The 13,282-nt window shown below is 40.3% G+C and overlaps 1 protein-coding gene across 1 annotated transcript; it reads right to left on the bottom strand.

The window, feature by feature from the left end:
• Positions 1-1,179: 1,179 nt before the first annotated feature.
• sdhc (succinate dehydrogenase complex, subunit C, integral membrane protein) lies at positions 1,180-9,599 on the bottom strand. Its single transcript, XM_079561066.1, has 6 exons — positions 9,552-9,599; positions 7,418-7,495; positions 7,236-7,337; positions 7,000-7,061; positions 2,972-3,135; positions 1,180-1,384 (listed from the first exon to the last, which is right to left on the bottom strand). Exons 1-6 carry the CDS (start codon positions 9,566-9,568, stop codon positions 1,277-1,279), a joined length of 531 nt encoding a protein of 176 aa, XP_079417192.1. The 5' UTR covers positions 9,569-9,599; the 3' UTR covers positions 1,180-1,276.
• Between the last annotated feature and the right edge of the window lie 3,683 nt (positions 9,600-13,282).

The raw sequence follows: 13,282 nt of genomic DNA, 5'->3' as shown, positions 1-13,282 counted from the left end.
GATCAGAAATGTTTTTCTCACATAGTTTTTCCAAGGACTGGTCATCATTATTGAAGCATCTCTACATATGAACGGTGGTTCAGTTCTTTCCTTTTTCTGTCTATCTCAGTAGCAGCCCTGGATGCAAAAATTGACTTTAAAGGGGCTATACGGAGTTTAAAAATGTTACAATTATGTATTTTCCTCCCCTACATGTTCCAGCCATGTCCTAATGTTTAGAATGAGCTCAAACGAGTTCACCACAACTGCCTCTAAAATCCTGCACTGTCACTCAAAAGGTGTTAAGTTGGGTCTGAAGGGGGGGTATTATGCAAAATCAACCTTTTTTCAAGCTTTACATCATGTTATTATGTCACTCCCTCATTAAAAACATGCCTGAAGTGTTGTCTTGGCACATTCACGTATTTTTGAGTAATCTGTAAAAACTCTGATGGCGGCCATTTTAGGGATAGGTTTGCCTGAGTCCTCCTAGGAACGCCCCCACCTCCTGGAGACGCCTCCGAGCTTTCGTCACCAGCCGAGTAACCAACCACTGCTCCTCAGCAGAACCCCCTCCCCACTGATGCCACAGACAGCGTGTGGAGGGGGCGTGTCGGAAAGGGTCAGAGGTTCTTAAAGAGACAGAGGCCTATTTCAAGACATTCACTACAGCCATTTTGGGAGAGCAATTTTATACAAGGCAGTTATTCTAATTTACTGCATTTACAGACCAACAGAAGGTTTGGTCATCATTGTAGTGTGCTATAGACTGGTGCTATGTGATTGAAAAAAGGAAAATAATACCCCCTCTTTAATATAGAAGCTGCAGTTACACGTATGACCTGAGGTGGCAGTAGTGAGTGTAAAATGGCTAACTTGCAAGATATCTTGTCTCTTTAAGCTAATATTGTACCGACAAAAACACTTTAAATCATCAACTTTCCATCGGTTAAAACGGTCCAAATCAGAGCTTTCTTTGTTGCTTTACGCAAACGATCAATATTGTTTGGAAGCCGAAAGAAATTCCATTACCCATAATGCAACGGGCGACCTGAGATGGGCGTTCGGCTTATATGGAAGCGAGTCGATCCACAAACCTGCCACATTCATCTTATGGCTGAAAGTCTAACCGATATCAAGCTCATAATTTCAGGTATTGGCTCCACTTTTAGACACTCAAACACACAAACAGACCCCACACGAGTTAAAGTAGCGTAGACATATTTTAATTTACAATAATGACAGAGCAGAACAGAAGCGTCCCGAGTGCGAGGGGGGATTTGGTGCGTTGTCGTCTTCACACGAGGAAAGCCACGGCGAGGGAGGTGAGCACGGACAGCCCGATCACCGTGTAGCCCGTGCGGTAAACCTCCGGGATCTTGAAGCCTTTTCCGATGTCCCACCACTGAATTCAAACAAAACAAGGGAGAACAAGTTAGACCATGTTACTCTTACCCGACGACATTTGAAATATAAAAAAAAAACTCCAGTACAAGTGAAAAGTTTAAGTCGTATGTGCAGATGTACTGTCAATGCCACCGGCTCACCGCAAGGAACAGGCTTTGTCCCGGACTTGTTGCTGAACAGGTGGCGAATTTTGGTGCCATTGTCCAATTTTTTCAACACAATTATATAAAAAATATTTGTACTTTCTTCTTTGGAGACTTAAAGGCCAGGGCTGCTTGGATTTATTGATTGTAAATGAGGTAAAATGAAGCTTTTCAAAGGTCCCAGTTCTTCACGGGGATGATTTTAGAAGAAACTTTTTCAGGGCCACAGTCTGGGAAAATATCAGGGCCCTAAACGTTTTCTGAAGAATTTTTGCTTTAAATATTTTGCATTTTTTACTTGAGGTTAAGCTCTTAACCTCCACCTGAACCAAACACATTTTCTCCAGTTTGGCTTTACCCAAATCTAAAAGCGTAAAAAAAAAAAAAAAGGTCGGTAAAGTGACAAAAAGCGATGGGAAAAACAAGAAAAGAGCCGCAAAAAAGTGACAAAGACACAAAAAAATGCAGCTAAAAAGCAATGAAAAAGTGATAAAAATACGACGAAAGAAGAGAAGAAAAAAAAATCAATAAAAAGTGACAAAAACAGACAAAAACGCTGAAATGTGTGACAAAAACAAAGTTACGATCAGTGTTAATTTTGACAACATACTTTAATTTAGTTTTAGTCTTTTGACGAAAATGTAATTCGATTTTAGTCTAGTTTTAGTCAAAAAAAATCGTCAATTTTAGTCTAGTTTTAGTCGACTAAAATTGCAAGTAAATTTAGTCGACTAAATTTAAGACTAATTTAGTCGACTTTGCATTGACAATATTCATTATAATCATATTTAATCTTGTTCCTCTGCTTCATGGAGCTGCTCCTCATGAACAAAGCTCAGAGCTGATCCTTTGGCAGTGAACTTACATGATCTGAGGCTTTTTTCAGACGGTCAATAGAAGTTTGGATGATTTTAGTCTCTCCCTTTCATTTTTATTTGTCTTATTTTAGTCGACTAAAATATCTGGGCAGTTTAGTCAAAGTTTTAGTCTCATGAAAAACGTTTAATTTAGTTTTAGTCCAATTTTAGTCGCCAAAAATATCGCTTTGACTAAAATTAAGACTAAATATTTTAGTCGACGAAATTAACACTGGTTACAATCACTTTTGTAGGTCTTAACTTTGAAATGAGGCATTACATTGTTGCTCTCCAGTCAAGAAGACTAGATTTGGGTAAAGCCAAAGTGGAGAAAATGCGCTCGGTTCCGGCGAGGGGATAAGAGGTAACAAAAAAGGACATGCTCACTTTCATGGTCCCAGGTCGAGTTGTGATTGTACTAAACCACTGAGAGCACATGTGGTTTAGTACAATCACTAAACCATCAGTACAGATAATCTCACACCTTTAAACTTATTATATATTTGTATATTTTGAAGCTCACACAAAGCAATACATGAAAAAAACATTCCCAAACACATTTCCTGACGCAACACTGGCTCTTACCAAGTGACGGACGCCGTTGTAGGTGTGGAAGGCGACGGGGAACGCGATGCCAAACTTTGCCAGACCGATGAGCGCCGGCCCCACCCACAGCGAGTGGATCAGGTCCAGGTAATACGGGTAACTTCCAGGCAACACCAGGGCGGCCAACGCGAACGCAGAGATGGCTGCAGAGAGAGAGGATTATTCAGACCGACTGCAGACACGGCTAAACGAGTGTCAGTTTGGCAGATTAGGCGTAAAACCCAGCACTTTTGATACAAGCAACAGATTTTGGTTTGAAAGCTCTGTGGTTCATACGGAGTCAGAAAAAGCCTGTTAGCCGCCAAAGAAATCAATAAAGAAAACTTTAAAGGGGGGGTATTATGCAAAATCAACTTTTTCAAGCTTTACATCATATTATTATGTCGTTCCCTCATTAAAAACAAGCCTGAAGTGTTGCCTTGGCACATTCACGTATTTTTGAGTAATCTGTAAAAACTCTGATGGCGGCCATTTTAGGGATAGGTTTGCCTGAGTCCTCCTAGGAACGCCCCCACCTCCTGGAGACGCCTCCGAGCTTTCGTCACCAGCCGAGTAACCAACCACTGCTCCTCAGCAGAACCCCCTCCCCACTGATGCCACAGACAGCGTGTGGAGGGGGCGTGTCTGAAAGGGTCAGAGGTTCTTAAAGAGACAGAGGCCTATTTCAAGACATTCACTACAGCCATTTTGAGAGAGCCATTTTATACAAGGCAGTTATTCTAATTTACTGCATTTACAGACCAACAGAAGGTTTGGTCATCATTGTAGTGTGATATAGACTGGTGCTGTTTGATCGAAAAAAGCATAATACCCCCTCTTTAACTTTCATTAGTCATGTTGTACTTTGCCAAAAAGGTTTAATATTAAACTTCAACCTTTAAACCCAATGACGCTTTATAAAATGACTGTCCTTGTCGGCTCAGGCTGAACCACATTTACAATCCCAATGTGCTTTGAATGAGGCGGATCAGACAGAAGAGGTTTTTGAGAGGTTCTTGGAACCGAACGGGGCCGAGTTGGAACAAAAGGTAAGATCTTACATTGGACTGAGGCCAACTCGAACTAAAATTTATTGAAAAGAGAGGCAAAAATGTCTTCATGACAACAAGCTTATTGCACAGAATATGAATCATTGGAGACCTTGGAAAATGGTGCCCGCATTGACTTTTTTTAAATGGCTAATGGGCTTTCCTTTTTTTTTTTTACTCATGAATAGTTTCATACACCAGGCCATCAGGAAGCTGAACTCCCAACCATCACACCCTAGTTCACAAATGGTTTGACAAATAAAGAATCTTTTATGGGCTTTTCTGAAACAAAATACATATTTTCTTTTAACTCCCGCCTAAACTGAGCACATTTACTCCTGTTAGTTTGGCGTTACCCAAACAAAAGCTCCTTGAAAAAAGCTACAAAAAGCGACAAAAACAAGGACAAAAACGCAATGTGCTCGGTTCAGGTGGGGGTTAAGAGGTCACACTGCTCCACTATTGTTACAAAATGAGGTTCACAGCTTTACATTTGAGGAGACTTCACTGTGCTGCCTTCAGGGAGGAGACTGCAGAGTCTAAACGCCAGGTCCAGCCGGCTGAAGCTGAACTCTCTCACCTAAACCACCCACCCCCCAGTACTACAGAAACTCCATTCTGTTCAACAAGAATCTGGTTTCAACTTCAGCCCAACGTTAATAATTAAAAAGCCAATTAGCGCCAGCACCTTTCGGGTTGGAGCTGTTGTAAGTTTATCTGCACCGCACCCGGAGCCTCCATTAACATTTTGTCCAGCGCTTCGTTAAAAATTGGACCACGCCGACCTTCACTGGCCACATTCAGGCGGATAAAAAGCCTAAACGTCCAGTATGTGGGTCAACAGCAGAGCGTTAAAAGCCTCTCCTCGCCGTCCACTGTGGCCGCCGATGTTTGTAACTTCACTAAATGAGTTTGGCAGCGATCAATAAAGATGGACCCAAAACGCCCCGAGACATTTCAGATCAATCACAAACTGACAGACGCGGGATTAGGACTTATTCAGCCGAGGGAAACAGAAACAACGGCTCAGACTAATAATATTCTATAACTGTACACATGTAGGAGGGTTTTGCGAACAGACAGTTTTCTCCTGATTAAAACTGCAATTAGATTATTGATCTATGTCTGGAAATAGGATTCAGCTCAACGTCCACACATTTTAATACAAGCTCTGAAAGTGTGAGGGGTTTATAAAGGTGCTTTTTACCGACATTGTAATGCCCAAATACTATATGTTAATGCCACAAACGCAGAAAATCTGTGCATATTTCATTTCTTAAGATTTTCAAATATTTCACTAAACATTGGACGAAATGGGAAATTTTTCAGCCATATGAATAGCTGAATATGTTCATTTATATCATTTTGGTATTTTCAATACATATACAGGAAAAAATGTTTACAATATATAGATCTAATGGTAGTTTTAGTCAACCTCAACCTCCACCTGAACCGAGCACAACAAAAATTGGGCAAAAATTTATGAAAAAGAACGTGGGTCTTGCACAGGCCTATACATGCGTTTCCAATGACATCGTGCATACAGTAGTTCTGGCGGCCATTTTGAATACCGAAGCAAAATTATGCAGTATTACAACATGTAACAATATCTCTACTCAGGATGAAAATGAAAGACAACTGATTGGCATTTTTATGTACTCGTAATCATTGCTCAAGAAGAAAACAGTAAAAACAACAATATAACATAAAACCAGCAAATGCAGCACAGACGTAGCAGCTCAGTCTGTGGAGCTACAGCAGGATTTGCTATAGATCTGCTTCACTCTGAAGACTAAACACATCAAAGAGGAAACCTTTCCCTGTGATTTTTACAGTTTGTCATGTCAACAGAGTCTGTGTTTAAGCTGCTCAACATGTTAGCATGCTACCGGTTAGCATTTAGCTTCAACCACTGGCAGTTGATTCAACCAACTGTCGTGGAAATACTACAGCGACAGCTCAGCTCTGACCTCTGTCACATGTTGTATCTAAGGCTAGATGTTTGTGGTTCAGGGCTTTCTCTTGGAGAGGTCAGAGCTGAGCTGTTGAAGCTAAATGCTAACCGGTAGCATGCTAACATCTTAAACACAGGCTCACTGGTTCTTCACATACTGTTATCTTCTTGCATGCTAACAAAAACTAATCAAGGCTGGGTCAGAAACTATGATAGAAATACCTAACGAAGCAAAATACAATAGAATAACCACTGCTGAAGCCAAGTGTTTGTATTTAAGTGTAAGAAATAACTGATTTGACATATTTGTAATGGTCAGATCACTTCATGTGAGATGTTTATATTAATGTAATATACCAGGGGAAGGCAACATCAGGCCCGGGGGCCAAATTCGGCCCTCCAGCATAAAACCTTTGGCCCTCAAGAGAATTTTGAAGAAACATTTATTCATAAGTCAGAGACCATATATGTGAAAAGGACTCTAAAATGTGAAAAACACCACATTAGGTCATATATTATGTGCAAAACTTATATTTGTAGAAAAATGGTGCTTTACTTTGGCCTACATTTGTGAGTTTCGGCCCTTGGTGTTTTGGAAATTAAGAAAATCGGCCCTCCATGACACAAACTTGCCGACCCCTGTAATATACCAATGTAATATACCCAAGGATATTTAGGGTACAAAAGTCCAGTCATCCTTGTTTAATGTTCATCCATTAGTTGATCAATAGATACAATTGATTAGAGATCTGTAACATCATGATAATAAAATATGACTGTATTGATCTTAAAATGGAGAGAAGAGTCAGTTAAATTTGTCACTCAGAGAAAGCCACGGTTTAGAAAGTCTCTTGGCGTCGGTAATATCCCATTAGCCATAAAGCAAACCATAGTCTGACCAAATGAGTAAAATCCATTCTCACCACAGGAAAGACTCTTAAAATAGCATCGCCAAGAATCCCAGACGTGTTTTCATTCGCAGTTATGTCTGTAAAGCTACTCTGAGATGTTATTCTCTCATTTACCTCCGCTGAGGCCGACGCCCGTTCCTCTGTGAGTGACCGACATCATCATCGGGACGGACCATCTGAAAATACAAGACGCCAGAACTTAAGCTCAGACAAGCGAGTTACAGGAAGAAATGATAACAAAACGAATGTAAACAACAGCTGCACATAGTATCGCCAAATTACTGTTATTTCAATATTAATTAACATCTTAACTACATCCTGTATTTTAACATGACGACGTCTGCTCTCACTTGTAGATGGTGAGGTGCGGAGACATCGGCCGGTTCAGTTTGTTGTTTTTGGCCCAGAATTTGTTCATCTCTTCTTTGGCTGTGGTTCCCATCGGAGCGACACTGCGGGGAAGAGGCTGCGTCGTTAAATTGCTACATTAAGAACATTTCCATTCTAGAAACACGTCCCGCTCTGAACTCACTGTCTGCAGAGGAGGGGGGCGGTGGCGATTCTGAGGGAGTGGGCTCTGGACAGGCACCCCCCCTGTCGAGACAACGTCCTGACGGAACAAGAGAGGAAACATTTAAAAAAAAAACGTCTAGAGAGAGATTATGCATAACCACAGGGGTTACAAAGATAAACATTAATTATATTTGAAATAAAGCTACACTTAATAAATGAATGTTAACGTTAAAGTCATATTAAAGCAACAAAATGACTGTACTGGGATTTATTAACAACAATCACAAAGACAAGACAATCAATTTTTAGAAATCATCCACCTCTTAGTACAAAATCCAAGCATTTAAGATCATTAAAGATCTGTCAACATCTATAAAGTCTGAGAGTGTTAACGTGATTTGGTTGTTGAGCCTGTTAGTCCATTTAGTGTTTTACTTTTTCATGTAATGGGGACAGTGCGTATCTGGAACGTATAGGAGTATAGTGAAGATGCAAGTTTACATATGTAGCCCTTAAGTAGGGAGAAAATACAGAGTCTACTCTTTCCAACTGCCCAAAAAATCAGCTCTAACTGGCTCTCATTGAAGGTGACCGTATTTTGAGACAGGAATATATTGTGATTTTGACTCTACAGAAACTAATTAGCTTAACACATTGAGGCCGCGCTGTATTTGGGATTTAGCTGTTGAGTGCCAACAATCCAGACCATTTTTCATGATATTTGTGGCATCAAAGTGTATTCTATGTTATAGGACACATGCTATGGCTCGTTTGAAAAGTGAGACTCGTAGGTGGAAACAGTTTAATTCTACGTGCCTCGGTTCCTGAGAAAACTAAGCTGAACAGAGGCTCGTTTTGATCAAAATCACAGATTTTTTTTTCTACATTCGGAGATAATGTGTGTCTTATGAAACACTCTTCTTTCTGATTAACTCCTCTCTCCAACTCTCTCCTCTCTGGACGGACACTAACGTTATGGGAAGAGGCAAATGCCTAAATAGTTCTGTTTCAAGTCCATTTTCAACGACACCATTGTTGACACGTTTTGAAACACCGCGTGTTATTAAGCTCTTTCACTCATTATCAGCCTGGATCTCAGATTGAAGACTTTAACAGGATGTTTCTCAGTCGTCCTTGAACCGATTTTAACCATTTAAACACTCTGAGAAATGTTAAAATCTCAACTATTTCGATCCCATGGGAAGCCGCTCTGCTTTGTCAAACGAAATGTCCAGATAGTCACGTTTAACACGTTTTTGATAATCATTTATTTCACTTCTGTTCATCACAGAGCTCACAAAATCACACAATGGGTGTTATTAGAGTGTCTAGTTTCGCAATAAGCCCCCCCCCCCAGAAAAAACAAGTTTTCCCGTTTTTGGAACTCAGTATGTTAAAAATGACAGAAAAGCTTTGTACTTTTTTGTACAGCTGTACTTGCATATCTCACGTGAATACATTGAAACACAACTAAACATAATTTATTTCATATGACAAAAGGGAATGCAGGTTAAAATACAGCCGATGAATATTAAGCCCAAATATGTATTGTTTTTCAGTCATTTTTGAACGATAAGTCGGTATAGTAATTTACGTGACAAAACAATAATCCTATGGAAAGTGACTGTTTATTTTGCGGAGCCACTGTCACTATTTCACTATTATTTTCCCAAATAAAGATTTGAAAAGTTCAATCGCGAAAAGTGATAAGAGCCCCTGAAAATAAATAAAATGTCTGTTGCGACTGTTATGTAAATTATTTGAATCTTCGTCTCACGTTTTGTAATAAAGGGCATAGTTCAAGAGTACAGCAATAACAACACATTTTAGCTCAAACAAACACTTTAACATGACACAATCCACTCGTTTAGACTCTTTTAATGGCTACACGTTTAATCTGTAACAAACCAAAGAAAGGAGCTCCGTGTCGAGAACCAAAGCTCTGAGATTCCTGTGGTTCTTTTGATGCTACTGTGGTTAGCATTAGCTTTAGCCTCGTTAGATTCTCCGCTAAAAGGAGAAAGACAAACTCTCAAAATCACCAGCTGTGGTCACGAGCAGGTCACACGCTGCCTGAACAATATCCCTCAGATGTCACGGCTACAGCAACAACAATATGTGACAGAAAACGAGAAGAGCAGAGACGGACTGACCTTAAGAGCAGCGCCATGTTGGATTTGTGGTAAACGGAAGTGACGTAACTTTCCGAGCGTTGTTTTCGGCTGGAAGGTCAAACTCGGTCAATGAAAATGAAAATAAAAATGAATAAAACTATTTTTATATTGTCTAGTCTTTACTTTAAAGCGTGGCGTCATGTCTGTTTGTAAATAATTATTTAAAATGTAAATGAATAAATATAGTTAAGAGTTGGTTATGACGAGGTGGAATCAAGTTACAAAAGAGGTCACACAAGGATAGTTAGGAACAAATGCAGTGATATACAGAGAGGCGGGTAGTGCTCAGTTACTCAGTACAAGTACTGGAGTAACTTTTAGAAGAAACCTAATGAAGTTTCTTCTGAAAGTTGTAATGAAGTATCTTTATTGTTACTTGAGTAAAGACATTTAACTGAGTACATTTTCAAGTTACAAAAGCTTTATGTCGACCTACAATATTTTTAGTTTGTGTTTCCTGCCCGTTTTTCTTCTAAACTATATTCAGTACATGTGTATGGTAATATTAAGATTGTCATATTGTTCCTCATAATTTATGAACAACTGAAACATAACTCAGACACTCAGTTAATGAGGCCTCACAGAAGGGGAGAGCGGGGTAATGTGATACAGTTTTTACATTTGCTCCCCTTGAGCTTAGCTAAAATTATATATCAGTAAAATTAACACATTTCCCATCAATTCAGGATGTTGCCCAGCTATGGAAATGATTAGTATGTCTTCAGGCCAAAGGGCAATGAAAATATGATGTTCTTAAAAAAGTGGTCATGTGTCTGACTTAACCCCACCCTAAAACTGAGACAGTCAATGCGCCGAAATCAACGGGGTAAAGTGAACCACTTTAGAAACACTATAATGAGACGTGTTTTCACAATAAAAGCTAGACTGACAACCACACATAAACAAACTCATGTTGGACCAGTAACAGAATCATGAGTATTGGTCAAATAAGCATTTTTTTTACATGTTTGTAAGTGATCAAAAGTGGCTAAAGTCAATCAAATACAACATGACTCAAAATGTATTCATTAACATTCACAGTGTGGGTGTCAGAGCCGCCTCGGGGTCAGAACATGGACCCATAATCAGAACTAGCCACGACACAGTCTGGGCCCAGAACATAGGACCATCAGAACCAGTTAGAGGAGCCTGGGACTCAGGACACAGGCCAGACCCACCTGGATTATTGTCCCACTTTACCCCAGAGCCACCATTTTAGAAAGAACAACATCTCTAGCAATTCAGGCTAATCTTTAACTAGCATCAAGCACATGGGTTTACATGTTGGAAGTTCAGCAACATGTGTGATACAAGTTTTTCTACCTGAAGCAACTTGTTTTGACACAACACTTGATAATGTTCTCAGCAAGAAAATTTACTGTGAAAAAACAACAACAAATACTTACCACAGCACCAACTTTTCCTACCTGGCAGGTGTGGAATGGGAGGGGCTTCGAAATATAATGGTCACATGATCACATTTGTGTTCCGTTGTCTCGATACAGGGGGTGTCTCACAAAACCCCGTTTTTCTCTGCTCATGCAACATTTAACCAAAGTACTTTTTTGACTTACTTTTGAGTATTTGTTTGTGTCACTCCTTTTTACTTGTAGTTCAACAAAAGTATAAAAAAAACTTTACTCTGACTTGAGTAAATATTTCGCTACTCTACCCACCTGTAGCTATCCAGTGTAAAGATGGGTATACAACCTGTTCATGTACATGATACTGTTACCATATTATTATCATATATATATTATTATTGCTAAATGATCAGTACAGCAATATTAGGTGAGGCCAGTTTATGGAGTAAAGGATCCAGGAACTATTTTTCAAGATCTGTAAGGAAAAAAATGCCTGTAAGGATAATGCCTTTAAATTATAGCATATTATAAAATTGATAAAATAATAATATACTCAACCCGAGCTGAACAAAATATTGAGAAAAGACCAAAAATGAAAACATCTTTTGAAGCACATTTTATTTCAAACACTTTATTGAGCAAACAGTTTTGTGTGGCATCATGACCTTTCATCACAGTAGAGAGAGAGAGGTCAGAGGTCACAGAAGGTGTAGTAGGTTGAAAAAACGCTACATCTAAAGTTTTATATTTTAACAAACACCCCCTCTATTTTTTTGAATATTCGCTATTGTCTGTTTTGTTTTGAGTTATACATCTTACCAGTAGATGGTGCTGTAGCGCTACTGTGGGGACTAGAGAGGCTCGCGCAGGCGCAGCTTCAGAAGTAAACGAGCTGTGGCCTGACTAACAACGTCTCCTCTACGTCTGTCCACAGGTACGGTAAAAAGTTACTTTTGTAGCTCAATCTTGGTCCGAAATCGTTTTAATCCAATTCGAAGTGTTGAATGTATGATCTGAACGAATTGTGAAAGTGCAAGATAATTTGGTTTAATTAGAAGATGTATTTTACGTTGCGAACGTTGTTCAACGGTTAAACAAAAAAACGTTAGTTAAAAATGTCGTTGTAGAATGAATGTATTGCGAAGCAAACTGTCAATGATCCAAGCAGTGTTTTGTGCTGAAGTCCTTTGTAAAACATTTTCATGTCTAATTCGTCAAATAGTATCCAAATTCAAGTTTAGCTTCAGAGTGATGAAGTCCGTTGTCGCCAGTTGCTGGGCGCTTTCTTTTCATGTTGCCGCGCTGCGTGTATGTATGTATGTGCGCGTGCGTGCATGTGGGAGAGATGAGACGGAGCAAGGCGTTGAAGGGAGATGAACTGTTGGACATTTAGTGGACTTTTTTATACACTACCGCAGTCATAATTTAAGTAAAGTGAAGGAGTATGTGTGTGTGTGCGTGAGAGACATATTTTTGAGATGGCTATGTATTTATTTTGTCAACTGTCAATAATTGTATGTCTTCATGTATGTAAATATTGAATTCAGAAGTAAACGAGCTGTGGCCTGACTAACAACGTCTCCTCTACGTCTGTCCACAGCATGACCATAGGCAACATGCTAGCTATGTGTCACTTGTAACCGCCCAGCTTCCCCTAGGGCTGGCGCCGGTAACAATTGGGGGCTCGTCCGGGATGCTTAAAGGGACAGCAACTGCCTGGTGAAGAGTGCATCTTGTGCTCGAGGTGTCCAGAACTTCAGGGAAGGCGTGCTACGCGTGTCATCCAGAGAGTGTCTACCACCATCGATGCAACATGGCCACTAATGCACCACGGCGAGCGCTGGTCGTTAAGATCCAGAGACATCTCTCAAATTTGAACACAAGTCAGCTGCAAGCCATTGTCTGCACTATTGAGGACATTAGCGTCACATGCAGACTTGATGAGTACAGTGACACTGACTTGTATGAGTTAATTGTTGACTTTCTGAGAGGTGACAAGCTAAAGTCACTAGAAGATGAGGGTATGTCGCATCTGCTCCTCATAGATGACATCATAACCGATCTCCTGAAACCTGCTGACGTCGCCACACCTGGAGGCGAGAGTCCGATCCACGTCCAGAGGGAAGACCAGACCATCCACCTTGGCCCGGTCCACGTCCAGAGGGAAGACCAGACCATCAACCATGTTCCTACAATTCCCCCACTCCAACCATCTACCACTTCTGGGGATAACGCCGCCATGCCATCACCACAGCCGGCTGAACACCACCAACTACCCCTATCACCACCTTCACATCACCCCTCCCCTGGGCAGGACCGAGACACCACCGCTTCACGACAAGGTTT

Source organism: Gobius niger, assembly GCF_951799975.1.
Source record: "Gobius niger genome assembly, chromosome: 8".
Lineage (NCBI taxonomy): Eukaryota > Metazoa > Chordata > Actinopteri > Gobiiformes > Gobiidae > Gobius > Gobius niger.
The sequence above is the reverse complement of the archived record's forward strand: the minus strand, read 5'-3'. Positions and strand labels throughout refer to the sequence as shown.

Bases quoted from the DNA above. Each gene is read 5' to 3' on its own strand.
- sdhc (XM_079561066.1), bottom strand. The intron at 7,338-7,417 runs GTGAGTTCAGAG...TCTTCCCCGCAG, and splicing joins GCCCCCCTCCTCTGCAGACA to TGTCGCTCCGATGGGAACCA. The intron at 3,136-6,999 runs GTAAATGAGAGA...CTCTCTCTGCAG, and splicing joins GGGCGTCGGCCTCAGCGGAG to CCATCTCTGCGTTCGCGTTG.